Consider the following 14482-nt stretch of genomic DNA (forward strand, 5'->3'; position numbering starts at 1 on the left):
TGCAATGTACTGTTGCGAGGAGACAGACAAAGTACGCAACTGCTCAGCAGGAGAATCGGAGCTCGCGAGATTTCGATTTGTCTTGCACGTGTGCTTCGGCGCTAGTGGTCCTGACAATATTGCCGCCACAGTGCTCCTCCCTAGCGAGTGACTGGTGGACGAGTGATATCTCAATAGGGTGGAGAACCAGGCGACGTGACGGGTTGTAGACGTTGGAGGAGGCGGATAAGAAGTGGGGAGGGAAACAGCGAGGACAGACATCGAGTGGATGAGTTGGTTATCGATGTAGGCTGTTTTCAGGCGCTCGGTTGTCACAATGTCCTCGTGACCATTAATGCAGCACTGGGTCGGTGTGGAATGGGTCGTCGAAGAACTTTGTAAGGACCGGTGTGGGTGGCTTCCGGGTTGCGTCAGTCCTGACTAAAACAACTCCAGGTCCGGGTGTTGGTCGGTCTTGGAATAGTGTGAGGGTCGAGTAGAAGCTGGTCGGAGGGCGTTCATTGTACTGCGCAGACGAGAAACTTAGTCCGAAGCAGCGATGGGTGAGTTGTTAGCTCGGGAAGACACAAGCTCAGCGGGAAGTGAGGTGGAGAAAACTCGAAGGGACCAGGCGTGTACACTCTTAAAAATGAACTTCACCACATAGCACGCTCCTAGCCAACCATCATCCCGACTGACAACGTTCTCGCCCCTGATTTGTTGAAAACGGGAGGAGGAGCCTATTTTGTGCCGTGCATAATTGCACAAAATAGGCTCCTCCTCCCGTTTTCAGGAAATCAGGGGCGAGAACGTTGCCACTCGGGATGACGGTTGGCAAGGAGCGTGCTATGTGGTGAAGTTCATTTCTAAGAGTGTATGTCACTGGGTCTTGTCGCTTGTCGGTATGTCTGCGTCATTAGAATATTACCGTCGCCACTGGCGGCGGCATGTCGAACGTCGCAACCCCACCCCAACCTGGAACAGTGAATTAGAAGAGTACAGGTCGTTGGGTTTCGGAGTAGGGTTGCCACTGTATCCGTCGGCCGTTTTTTTGCGGTCCAAACTATGAAGCACTAAAGGCGCAGCATACTTTTCACTAAAGCTCTTGCTAGCATACTTTTCGGCATCCTTTACTTCATTGCAAGCGACAACCACCCTCAAAATTGTGGACAGCTTCGACCTTGCTTCGAAGATCAACAGCATGATGTGCACTCTTTCTCGATGCCGTACCGGAAGTGGAGAGCTCAAGCTACGGTGTGTTCTGTGTGCTCCAGCGCCTACGAAATTTCAACATTCGATTACTGTGGTACTGTTGTGATATTCCTCTCGAAGCCCGGGTTCTGGCAGGCCGCCGGAGCCTTGGTCAAGGATCTACAATTATGGCAGCGTCAAACTTCTGCCCAACGAAAGGTTTGGCGTTCAACGTCAGGGCACCTGTAGAAGCGTCCCTGATCGGCGTCACCGATGCAGCTGCTGAAGTAGTCGGCTTAGATGAGATCTACATGTGTCAGCATCAAGGCGGAAACCTCTTCCAGGTAACCGTCTTCAAGCCAGCTGCCCTGAGCCAGCTTTTTGCTCGGGGTGGCATTGTTATTTGCGGCAAAGAGTCACCTCTGGAGTCGCTAGGTCCCCGTCTCGTTCGGGTAGTTTGCATGCACTTACCAGGGTTCGTCCCGGATGAGTACCTGCTGCGCGCCCTTGCTCCGTACGGAGAAGTTGTCAAATTGGAACGTGCATTCACGGTAGACAGACCCACTGTGAGAAACGGTAACCGCATCGTACAAATTCATATGAAAGAAGAGAATCCCGTCCCCAATTTCCTGCGGGTCCTGGGTCATCGCGTTATGTGCGACTACCCTGGTGTTCAGCGGGTATGCAGCAGGTGCAAGAAATCAGGGCATTTCCGGTCTGACTGCAAAGAGCCTTTCTGTGGTAGATGCTCGTCATTTGGACATGAGACGTCTGAGTGCGAGTCTCGGTGTAAGAAGTGCAAGAAGAATCACGCTACGGCGGACTGCACTCGTCGAAAAACGTTCGCAGAAGCCGTCGTGATGCGGGGAACTTCCTCCAAGAGTCACGAAGACACAGCCAGTCCTAAAAACGTGGAACATGCTAGCCAGCAAGATCCTCTGGCGTTGGACTCTGACATTGATATTGGTGATGAGTTTGAAAAGAATGGCGTACCGAAAACGGGAGACGCAGGCAACGAGGCAACAAGGGTAGTCACTCCTGAAGACGTGGAACATGCTAGCCAACAAGATCCTCCGGCATTGAACCCGTCTGATGAGACTGATATCGAAACCGAGCTAACCGAGACTCAGGCAATGACTGAGGATGGTTCGGAGTACCAATATACGGACCTGAGTTGCGAGAGCATTCGGTTCGAGGCAGAGGGTAATGCCGTCACTACTGTATCTCCTGCGGATGCAGTGGAGCACCTTGAAGATGCCCAAAAGGAAGAAACTACAACATTGACGAGCGAACGAGAGGGTAGAGCTCTTGACAATTCAAAGACCCCCAGACCTGATGAAGACACGACGAGTCACCCTATGGTGCAGCAATTAGCACGGTCCGCGTCGAAACGTCCAGCGGTGCAGCGAAGTGGTGACACTACTGACATAAAACGACTTCTATCAACAACTCTATTAAGTGACAGCGAGTCATCTTTCACTAGTACTGGACCGGCGGCTAGTAAAAAGACAAAAATGGTGAGCCTCTCCACAAGCAGTGATGAACATTCAGCTTAAAAGTACAGGTTTCATTTTCTGCCTTTTCATGGCTTTGAGGATCCTAACACTGAATGTGCAGGGTTTTAAAAACCCGGCGAAGCAGCACTCGGTATTGCAAATGGCGCGTTCTGAAAATTGTGACATTGTACTGCTGCCAGAGACTAACTTTTCTAAGACGGCTGATATACGCGACTTTGAAAGGCGTAATAATGTGAAAGTTTTTTTTTTCTCTAGCGAGTAAGCGATCGCAAGGTGTCGGTGCGGTTGTTCTTAGTCAGGCCGTATTAGGCACATGCTCTTTCCGTAGCGATACTGAGGGTCGTGTTATTTGCCTTGATTTTCTTTATGGTGGGGAAAAGATCCGTGTTATTAATATCTATGGGCCAGCTAGGCATGGCGGAGCGAACAGTTTCTTTCGTGACTTAGATGTGTTTATGCTTGATGCTTCGCCTATTATTCTGGCGGGGGACTTTAACTGTGTGCTTGACTCCCACAAAGACGCACGTGGGCCAGGAGCTCCGCGGCCTGGATGGCAAGCTAAGGAATTGCGAAAATTAGTAAGGCAGTTTCGCATGGTAGACGTATGGGATGTTAAACACCCCAATTCGTTTGGCCGTACATGGTCTCGAGGCTCGATAGAGCATATGTATCCGAAGGGATGGTTGGAAAAGTCGCCGACTGCAAGGTGCTGAGCTTCCCTCGGTATATGGGCCACGTGTCGGACCATCTACCTCTAGTGTTTGAACTACAGGGATTCCGAACAGGCAACACTCGGAGCAAATTATGGCGCCTAGATGTGACGTTACTGCGAGAACCTGAAGCAGTCGAGTCAGTATCTCATGCAATACAGGAATCGATAAGTGTTCTCAGGTCAACCATGGCTCAATGGGATGGCCTGAAAACAAAGTGGGCAAAAGCCTGCGTCACAGCGGGTCAAGAAAAGAAAGATAAATACATCAGACAACTTCAAAGGATTAAGAAGTACATAGCAATTATACGACGTGGTGGAGCTGCTACGCTTCTTGCACAGGATAATCTCAATGATCTTCGTCAACAATATGGCAGAGTGCTTAAATTTCTTACGCAGACAGCCGGTATTGTGCGGAACAAGAACAGTCCTGTGCAAGATGCAGAAGTACTGCGATATGTACGAAATAATGATATACAGAGGAGCCCGGGACAGCGAATTGAAGCGGCTCGATTGAGTGATGGCTCTGCAACTGACGATCCAACTGAGGTAGTAGAGCAGTTTCGGAAGTTCTACGAGATCCTGTTGACATCCGAACGCAGAGGACAGTGGCCTCTGAGTGAGGCAAGAAAATTCTGTACTGGCCTTCCACAAGTGCCAGAAGATTTGAAAGAGGCTCTTACTAGCAGAGTAACGTTAGTTGAGGTCCATGAGGCTATAAACGCTATGAAGGTGGGCTCTGCTCCTGGCCCTGACGGGCTCCCAGTAGAGTTTTTCAAGGTGTTCTGGCCAGCGTTTGGCCATGAACTAGTGTCGTTGTTTAATGAAATACTAATGACAGAGAGCACCCCTGCCTTGTTTAAAAAAGGTCGTATCATATTACTACCTAAGGAGAAATCTAGTGATAAGGCAGACCCGAGTAGCTGGAGACCGATAACGCTCTTAAATGCGGACAGGAAGATATTAAGCACCGTTTTGTCTCGTCGTCTACGCAATGTGTTGCCATATATTATCAGTCCATTGCAGACGTGCTCTGTCCCCGGCCGCAGCATCTTCCACTCCCTAACGTTATTTAAGGATTTGCTGGCGTATGCCCGCACACGGGGCTTATCGGGGGCAGTTTTGTCACTGGACCAATCCAAAGCATTCGACAGGATAGAACATGATTACCTGTTTTTTGTCATGGAGTGCTTTGGATTTCCGCTACAATTTGTTGATTGGTTCAAATGCCTTTATTGTAACTTAGAATCGGAACTCCGCATCAATGGCGAGATTACACGCACTTTCCCAGTTTCAAGAGGGGTAAGGCAAGGGTGTCCTCTTTCCCCAATGTTGTTTGTGATTGCACTTGAGCCCTTTATCCGGCAAGTTGTACATAATGTAAATATTGTTGGTTTTCCTGTTCCTGGTCCAGGTGATGTTAAGGTTTCAGCGTATGCTGATGACATTGTTCTCTTTTTACGCGGTGCAGAAAGTGTAGCAGCAGCATTAGACACTTTCAAAACTTATGGTGAACTTTCTGGAGCGGCTTTGAATATGAACAAATCCAAAGCTTTGCCAGTGAACGGTTTCTCAGAAACTCCCACAAGATATTGGCTACACAGACGTAGTCAATATACTCGGAATAAAGTTCACTCAGGCAGGTGCTGCCCTGGGGAACTGGACAACTGCTGTGGAAACACTGGAACGCCAGATGGAAACTGCTAGTAATTTTGAGCTCTCTTATCATGACCGTGCGTATCTAATTAAATGCGTATTTTGCAGTAAACTGTGGTATGCTGCAAGGATAATAACTCCTCCGGCGAAGATCGTTGCGAAGGTGAACACGTTAGTCTTTAACTTCTTCTGGAAGAACCAGAAACACCTATTATCGCGCGATGTGTTGAGGAGGCCAAAAGCAGAGGGTGGGTGGAGCCTTCCATGTGTGAAGACATACAGTTCTCTGTTTGCATTGAGGAACACTTTAGGTATATTAAACCAAGTGGATTCACCGGCGCGCCCTCTGGTCATGTACTGGCTGGGACCAGCACGCAGGACACTTGTACCCAGGGGTCTTGGCAATATGTATCCTACAGCAGAAAATCCACCAGAGTTTTATAAAGGGACTATCAGGCAATATAAGCTTGTACAAGATCACCTTCCGGATACAGATGTAGAAAAAGTTCAAGTATCCCGAATTTGCGAGGCTCTATGCTCTCAAGAAGGGACTACCACTGTCACGTTCTCGCACAGCGGTAGACGGGACCCGATTGCACTGCCGCAGGGGATTGCGGACTTTCACTGGAAAGCCTGCTGGGGTATACTTCCAACAAAAGATCGGCTGGTCAAATGGGGAACTACAAGGAATTCTACTTGCCCTAATTGTGGTGCAAATGAAACAAATACACATGTTCTACATGAGTGTGTTGTAGTGTCGACATTGTGGACTTTAGTGCGCCGGCGCTTCGCGGTAAGGCGTAACGTTGCAGTGAGCGCTCGCAGTAATTTTGACCACCTAATCATAATAATTGTGTCATTCGTACTCTGGAAGTTCCGATGTCGGGCTGTAGCTCAGAATCGCCGTATTCGAGCAATGCATCCGAGACTTACCCTTGTTATGTGTTTGCTCCGTGATTACCTTGAGCACCGCCTCTTTTCGCTAGGGGAGCAGGAATTCCTGCGTCAGTGGTCCAATCGGTATATGTGCGTAAAGTATGGGCGCGTTGCTCTGAGGAACCTGGTTTTCTAACAAGGGATTCAGATTATGTAAATAGTGTAAATAATCAACCAATTTTTCAGTCGAATTTTGCCTGATATGTGTACATACGAACAGTAGATTGTACATACTTTTAGCAGTGTGACATTCTTGTAACGATAGTTCACACGCAGAACATCTACGTTGTTATGGTGTTACTTACAAGCAAAGTGTAACTTGAGAAGTAACTTGTGTACTTAGATAATTATGTTAAATAAAATATTCTGAGCAGCTACGGTGTATAGCGACGAAATTTTGAAATGCTCCATTTACCGTTTCGTTTAACCAGAGGTGTAAAAACTTTCGTTCCGTTTAATGGGAAAACCTTTGCACTGCATAACTAGGAATCCAAACAACCTTGCGGCTGCTGTTCCGTTAAAGCAGTAATTCCGTCAAAGAGATTTCCGTTCAGTGAGATTTCACTGTACAGCTTGGGACAAAAGATCACGGAACACCGGGATGTCTCATTTCTCCATTGGAGCGACATCCCAGCAGCAAACAGGTGCGGACACGCATACTGAGAGATAGATAGAATAGCCGGTGGCCCGTTTCTTATTTGATCTCTTCCTGATGGCTAGCAGGAGGCCACTCCGAAGAAGAACTACGCAATTGCCGTGTTCTGTAAACTTTTGTCCCAAGTTGTACACCATTCCCGTGACAATTTCTCCCTTCGTCTCCTCGAAAGTCAATCGTAAGTTTCTTGTGGCCTTTTGTTGAACACGTTGACTCATGAGTCTTCGATGACTTGAAGCGTGCTATGTGGAGCGAACGCCAAACAGTTTCAAAGAGATAGCATCTGAAAGGGCGATAGACCTGAGAGTACGCGGGAGAAGCACGGTTGTGGATAACTGATGAAACACATCACAGCTGAGAAAGTGTTACCATTCGTTTTTTCTCTTTCTTTGTGCTCCAAGTTGTATGCACAATAAAAGCTGTACGCCCAAACTCATAATTGCTTCCAGATATCGTTTAACAGAACAACTGTAAAGCGAGAACTGCATTAGGTTTTCTCGACGCAGAAACTAACGAAACGAACGTCACTGTGACGTCAACCCTGGAGAAATGTAGAGCGCGCCCACAAACTGCTTTTTCTCAACGCAGCCGACACTATACCGCACTGCCAACCATCAGCAAATAATTGCCACGAATGATAAGGTTATCACTTCCAACGGTTTGTGCACAGCATGCAATACGGTTCGTGGCCTCTGGCGGTATTTGTCCGACTACTATAAGCTGGCATAAGATCCGCCCGACAGGCGCGCTGTCCTTAAACTATCTGAGTGGAAATCTCGCTTGCACTTCCGCTTGCGTTCAGTGTTCTCCCTCCAAGGACTAGCTGATGTTACCATTTCAGTTCGTCGAGAATCTTTCGACATTGTGTACACATATGCAATCCTTGATTTCGTCTTTGTACAAGCTTGCATCAGTATAACGTACACTCTTAAAAGTGCATAGCACGCTCCTAGCCAACCATAACGTCGTATGATATCGTTATCTGACCGTATTTGTTGAAAACTGGACACAACGTAAGTGTCACAAGAAGCGTACGCCTCCTATTTCAACAAACCAGTGCAAATAGCGATATCATTCCACATTATGGTTGGCTATGAACATGCTATGCGGTAAAGTTCATTTTTAAGAGTGTACTATCGGAGATCCACAAGCAGTGCATGTAATTGCAGCATTTCGCCATTTTCCAGTGGGATTGATTGTAGCAGTTGTTGAATTGGTTCAAGCAGTTCATGGCTGGTCCATCGATATTGCTGTCATTATCATTCTTGCAATCGTCACCTGTATTATCTCCATGTTTCATGCGTTGTCCTCTTTCTATTGGGGTGTTGACTGGCTTGAACTTCCTATACTTTGCTTATCACTTCTATGTCCAGAATGTATTTGTGCTCACGCCATTTGCCTCAATTGCTCTCTTCATTACATTGTGACTATTCGCTATCATCGACTCGTCACGTATCGTCAACGTAGACGACTAGTATGACTGTCACTCTGGTTCTCAAGAATGTACACGCATCTGTCCGTTTCCAGTCGCTTATATTGAAGATCTTGTAGTATAGTGTAGTGTCTGATACCGCGTCCTGCCTAACTGCAGACCCTTTCGGATTCCATACTACTGTCAGGTGGCTGTTCCATATAGACTTCCTCTTCGAGGACTCCATGCAGGGGTATGTATGCAGTAACTGTATGCAGTTTTCACGTCCAGTTTACGCATGACCATATTTTTCTTCATTCGCCGTTCTTCATGTTTCTTCATTCAGTAGCATCTGCAGGCTTTATATCTGTGTTTATTCTTGCCACTTCTGGCATTCGCGAGATGTTTTCGCTGAACCTGAGTGGAAAACGCTTTCAAGATTACATGCGTGCTGCCTTCTGCAGCAGGAATCTGCCTGCGAAAGGCTTTCAAGATACGTGCATACTGCCTTCTGAAGCGAGAATCTGCGTGGAAAACTTTCAAAATTCAACCTGCACAGAAAAATGGATAGAGGATTTACTGAGGCTCTGTGGAAGACTTCGACATCTGCTCCTACACGTAACAAGTTATTCGATAACCGCAGCCATAGCCAGTGATGAACTTGGGAATTCCCGAAAACCTAAAAAAGTTATGGGAAAAGTTTTGCCTCCAACCAAATTGAAGAAACCAGAGGTCCAGTGCGGCTTCGCCTGAAGCCTTTGATTCTTGCATGCTACAAGGGGCACAGGAGGTGACCAATGTTGGCCTGACCATATGCCAACCGGATCTACGTCTACGTCTAAGGAGTTGTGGTGTCTACAGGGATGTATAAGGGGGAAAGCAGAGAAGCGATCAAGAATAATTTTAGGAAAGCTTCATCTGGGGAAGAAAGGCGTACAGAAGTGCGTTTCATGTTTGTGAAACTGAAAGCCTTCAAAACCTTGCTTCCAGGATCACGAAGTGTGACAACCCACAAAGAAGGTATTCCTTTTAGGCGATTATAACGGAAAGAGGGACCTGGCAGTTGTGCTGGTCAAGATTTCTGCAACTCCACTTGGCTAAGTTGGCTATTGGTAACCCTTTAAAGGTGCAGAACTCCTCACCTGTCATCAAGTATCTAGAAGAACTAACCAACTTGGAGATGTTTTCTGTGGATGTAGATGACCTATTCTGTGACCCCTACGCTTCAGGCAGTACAGTGAGAGTTCGGAGACGGTGACTTTGCAGAACAGTACAGGGGTCAGTCTTTCTAATTTTTTGGAGTTATGAAGAGTATGCATCACTCCAATTGTGGTGGAAGTGAAAGGGGAATTGTTCTTGCAGACATGTGGTACCCCTATAGGTTTGCTCTATATACTAGTTGACATATATTTCGGTCAGTATGATGTCTTGATACAGAATATGATGAATGCCAAGCACCACCACATTTCTTGGGTTTTCTATCCTATGTTTAAGGCCATTTCAGCCTCGGGGGCGGCGCTGGAAAAACCGTGTAAACATGCAGTTCAGGGGATCCTCAGCTGGAAAAAAATGCGGGTGAGGGGATATCCCGAGGATATGCTCATTACTGTGGCCGAACGCCTTACCCGCAAATGTAAGGGCTTACCGAAGCTTGGCTAAATAGACAGGTGCGCAACATCAAAAACAAAAACAGGGTGGGTAGAGTGCCGACAAGGTGTGGTTTACAGAATTCCCTAGTCCTGTAGAAGGGTTTACATCGGAAGGTGTCAACACTAGGCAACGTGAGCATGCGACGCTGTTGAAAGGGTTGCCTCCGTGGGTCATTTGGCGTTCCATTGTAGATGCTCGGCTTCCTTTCATAAGACTTCCATAGCAATTAGCCTCAGATTCCAGCGAGATAGAGGTATTTGGAGCCTTTCTGATCCACGAAAAGGGGGAAGGATGTGTCAGCACTCCCTCTGTCACCCTCATCCAAGTAGAGGTGAGTCGGACGGGGGGGGGGGGGACGTGTCGCTGCTCTGGTACCTGAGCAAACGCGGCGTGCCAGCGCCTGGTGCCAGCCAGCAGCGTGAAGCAGAGTCATGCCAATTTCGCCATTCGGAAGAGGCAATTCATTTGAAACTATCCCTATGCAAAGCAAGACAAGACTTTCATGCAGAAAGTCTGCTCGAAAGGCTTGTTCTCGTTATTGTTGTACTGCACCGAAACCTGGAATTTGGTAGTTTGTTGAGATTCTGACCGGCAGCTGACAGAGGCCAGTGTGGCAATTACGTTAGTGTCAGGCCCACACATACCGTGGAGTCCAATGCCCAAGGAATCCTATCCGAAGTTAACAATGCCACAGTATATGTGAGCGTGACTCAGTGGGACACGGCAGCTTATAGTGGAATCCAGAGCGCACAGCCAAAGACCTCTGTTCATTGATCTCAGTTCTTTTCTTGAACACAGCGTGGTTATTTCCTCCAGTTTCAACGAAAAACAATGTACATGTGTTTGGTATAATTCCATAATTCCGGTTGAGGAGCATGTAGGTGTGTCCACAGGCTTCTTGTCGATGGTTAGGAGGACCATTGACAATGAACAAGAGTGAGAAATATCGTCGGTGAAGAAAGGGTGGGGCACTAAAAAGTATCGGTATCGGTAATGATAGATATCGCGTTACGATAAATTTGTAACGGAAAAAGTATCGCCGATACGCACTCCGATACGCACTCCTGTTTTACGTACCGCGGTACGTAAAACACTGCCGTCACCCAACACCGTCAGCACTAAGTGCACCGTCCTTTCAGCAGGACGAATGAATATGTGTATGAATGATATATGTGAAAATGTGTGTCGGGCACCAGCATTTATCGCTTTTACTCGGTCTCAAATTTTGTGGCTTTTGGACTCCCTTCGGTAATGCAGGGGGGAATATTTCTGCCAGGGAATATTTTGCGCCTCAGCTCTCAGCGTGCCCGGCTTGAAGACGCGCGGACCTGAACGTAAAAACTTTGAGCGCTCGGCGTGTACAGGTCGATAGGAAAATATAGCATCCAGGTACAGCGAGCGTGAGGCCGGTACAGAAGGTAACGTGCCATTTTGCAGACTTCCATCCAAAATTTTTACAGTCATTAATGTTTATCCACAGCAATTAATATCTACAAAAGCACGTGCAAATCCACAGTCATGCGTGCGACTTCGCAAGGTGATACGCCGCGAATCCCATATAACGCGCCCATTTTCATGTATGCGATGTCTGTGAAAGTCCACTGCGCTATGTCGTTGTCGACATTCATAATTTTGTATGGTACTGCAGTGGTGGCTGTTGGGGTGTGTGTGTGTTTGTTGAGGGGGGGGGGGTTCATCTATTGAAGTCGTGTCGCGTTTCGCACGCGTTTGGTAGCGTGCTAAAGTGAACGTCAGTGAATTTCACGGTTTTCAAATAGCGAAAAAAAGCTTATGCTCCTGTGGCAACAGGAAGCAGTCCATCTTTTGTCTCGCTCTTTCGTCTCGGATTACCGCCACACCAAGTACGTGTACGTACGTAGGTTTCGTGACCGCCTAGTTGCTCCAAGTTCCATTTTCAGCGGGATTGTATAATGTATCATATATCAAATTTTGTTAGTCGTTGTTCGTTCTGTTACTGTGGTGTTTTTTTTGGGCGTTTAAGAAATTCCAGAAATCCCCGCTCTGAAACCACCGACGCACCGCAAATAACCTGATTTTAACAGATTACTTGATTACATGCTTAATTAATAACATGCATAAATGATTTCTGGTTTTCCTGCACTTGAAAATCACCAGCATGCACGGCTCTACAGTGGGCGCTTATGCGAGCGCAGCTTTCAAATTGTCAGTATGTCATTTTGCCCTTTGTAGATGGCGGTCCATCTCGAGTAAGGTCGGAACCAGTCGACTGAAGTGCAGCAAGAGTAGCAAGGAGGGCGTCCATGGTTAGCTGTGGCATATAGGGTGTGCGTGGGCAGTCAGCTCATGTCGTGGGAAGGTCGAAGCCCTGACCAATATTATCTGGACGTTGGACGGAAGCCTATGCAGGAACAATTCCTTCGAACAAACAACATCGAAAATTTGAGAGCGGCCTACGAGATGGTTTTTCGTGTGTCGGGGAAAGTGACTTACGACTATCCCAGACCTCGCTATTCAGCTGTGAGTAGCTGCTGCTGTTTTTGTTGCCATCGTTCTCGAACTGAGAATGTCGATAATTTTTGCGATGTCCTGGGGAGTACGGTCAATAGGTGGGCAGGCGAATGGCATAGTGGCCCACAGTGAATCGTGAAGGCGGCATGGGTTCATCCGGAGGAGGCGTGACGCTAACGTCTTTGCACATCAACCAGTGGCCGTTACACCATTAAGCTGGTCGAATTAATCCATTTCATGCACTGGCGGATACAGGAGGCATACCTTACCCCCTGCCTCTTTTTTGAATACGCACTGACACAAAAGTTCTGAAAACGTGACGCAACGCTATGACTACTCGCAGGCGCCGCTCCGTTTGCTATCTATATATCTGATGCGTATTCTTCATCGCGTTATAAAGGCTGTATTTTTTCGAGCAACCTTTGTTGGGCAAGTATGGCACAGCGCGGTTTTCGTGATGTCGTCTCCGTGGACATGAGACCCATACTGAAATACACGCACCACATTCTAAAATTTTAATCTAAGGATCCAACACTAGAGGTGGTCGATAGTCGACTCGCACCTACGCTCCTCTCTATACATGCGAGGCGATAGGGTCCACGACGTACGATGACTCTCGTGCGTCACGATCGAGAACACTGCCAGAGCAACTGAATCGGCTTTTCTCAGTATACCGTGGCGTATCATGTGGAATACCGCAGTAGACCGTTATGTTTTCTCGCCTACCCTCCCCGAAAAAGTTCCGTCGATCCGGCAATGCTTCCATGGCAGTGATATGTTTGTTCAATTATCAATCTTGTGACGCTAACAAACAGCTGCGTAAGCGTAAGAACTTCTCTATGTGACCACTCGCTTTTCGGTCCTTCTGTTTCCATAGCACCATGGGCAGGTAGTGCACGTGTTATAGCTATGATTTTAGTTTAATTTCTTTAATGCCCTTTTCCAGCATTTCCCAGTCACATACTTGTGTGCAGTATCTCCGAGCTCCTCAGCAGATTCCCACCAGATGTTAAACTATGTGGCATCACCTTCGTCATTATGCGCACAAGTTTAACAGAAATGAGGTACGCGGGAAGAGCTCAACGCACGTTCGAGGCACTGAGACGACAAATAGTGGCCTCAAAAACGAAGCTCGGCATCGACCTTCACTATGAGTGAGTTTACTATTTGTTGCGCTTCAGTTCCATGTTGTTCCCTGTCCCACGCGTTTATGTTCATACAGGTGTTTCATACCAGTCGTAGCTGTCGATCGTGATTAAATTACACTAAAAACATACTGAACACGTAGCACATAGTACTTATTGTCTCGGGGAAATCCCAGTTTAACCACGTTGTCCTACACTCTTAAAAACGAATTTTACCATATAGCACGCTTAGCACATAGCCAGCCATCAGCCCGAGTGACATCGTTCTCTCCCCTGATTCGTTGAAGACCGGAGGAGTACGCCTTTTGTGACACTTATGCTGAAATCTTAATTATCACAAAAAGGCGTACGCCCTACGCTTTCCACGAATCCAGAGTGACAGGGTATCACTCTGTACAATGCTTGGCTTTCAGCTTGCTATTTACTTTGAGAATAGCACGCTCAAGGCCAACCATTATAGCCAAGCGCGTCTGCATATGTGCCACAAAAGGGATACGCCTCCCGTTTTCAACAAATCAAGGGAGGGAACGACGTTACGCGGGACGATAGCTGGCTAGGAACGTACTGTGTGGCGAACGCATCAAAGTTTACTGTAGTTCGACTTCCTATACTGGGAACCATCCTCATCATACGCATAATTATCAACAGCAAGGAAGCCATATCTAAAGCGGTCCAAAAGGAACGTAACTGGCTTCCCTTCCCTATACATCGTTCTACACTCTAAAAACAGAGCTTCCCCACATAGCACGCTGTGCGCCAACCATTGCCACGAATGACAGGGGTTATCACTTCTGATTCGAAGAGAGAGGGTGCGTACGCTTTTTTGGGGCAATTTGGATATATGGTCATTGCAAAAAAAAAAAAAAAAAGCGTATGCCCCCCCCCCTTTCTCCTCGAATCAAAAGCGATAACCCTATCGTTCGCGACAATGATTGGCGCACTACGTGCTATGCGGTGAAGTTATGTTTTTAGAATGTAATGGGGGAGCCGTACGGGGTCAACTGCAAAACGCACGGTACATGCGGAGAGAGTGGAAGAATGTCGCACGCGGCTCCGTGGTTTTCCCAAATTGCAACTGCGCCCATACCAAGGGAATACCACTCGTGTAACAGAATAAATTTGGATCTTAAGCAAGCAGAGACA

The 14482-nt window shown here is 47.3% G+C and overlaps 1 protein-coding gene across 2 annotated transcripts in view; it reads left to right on the forward strand.

Moving 5' to 3' along the window:
* The window catches only part of LOC135387292 (uncharacterized), a 143044-nt gene that overhangs the window by 92061 nt on the left and 36501 nt on the right, over window positions 1-14482 (forward strand). For both annotated transcript variants that reach the window (XM_064616559.1, XM_064616558.1), the window contains exon 13: window positions 13141-13348. In XM_064616559.1, coding sequence (XP_064472629.1) covers window positions 13141-13348 — 208 coding nt within the window. The remainder of the gene's footprint in view (window positions 1-13140; window positions 13349-14482) is intronic.

The sequence above is a fragment of the Ornithodoros turicata genome, chromosome 3, assembly GCF_037126465.1.
Source record: "Ornithodoros turicata isolate Travis chromosome 3, ASM3712646v1, whole genome shotgun sequence".
Lineage (NCBI taxonomy): Eukaryota > Metazoa > Arthropoda > Arachnida > Ixodida > Argasidae > Ornithodoros > Ornithodoros turicata.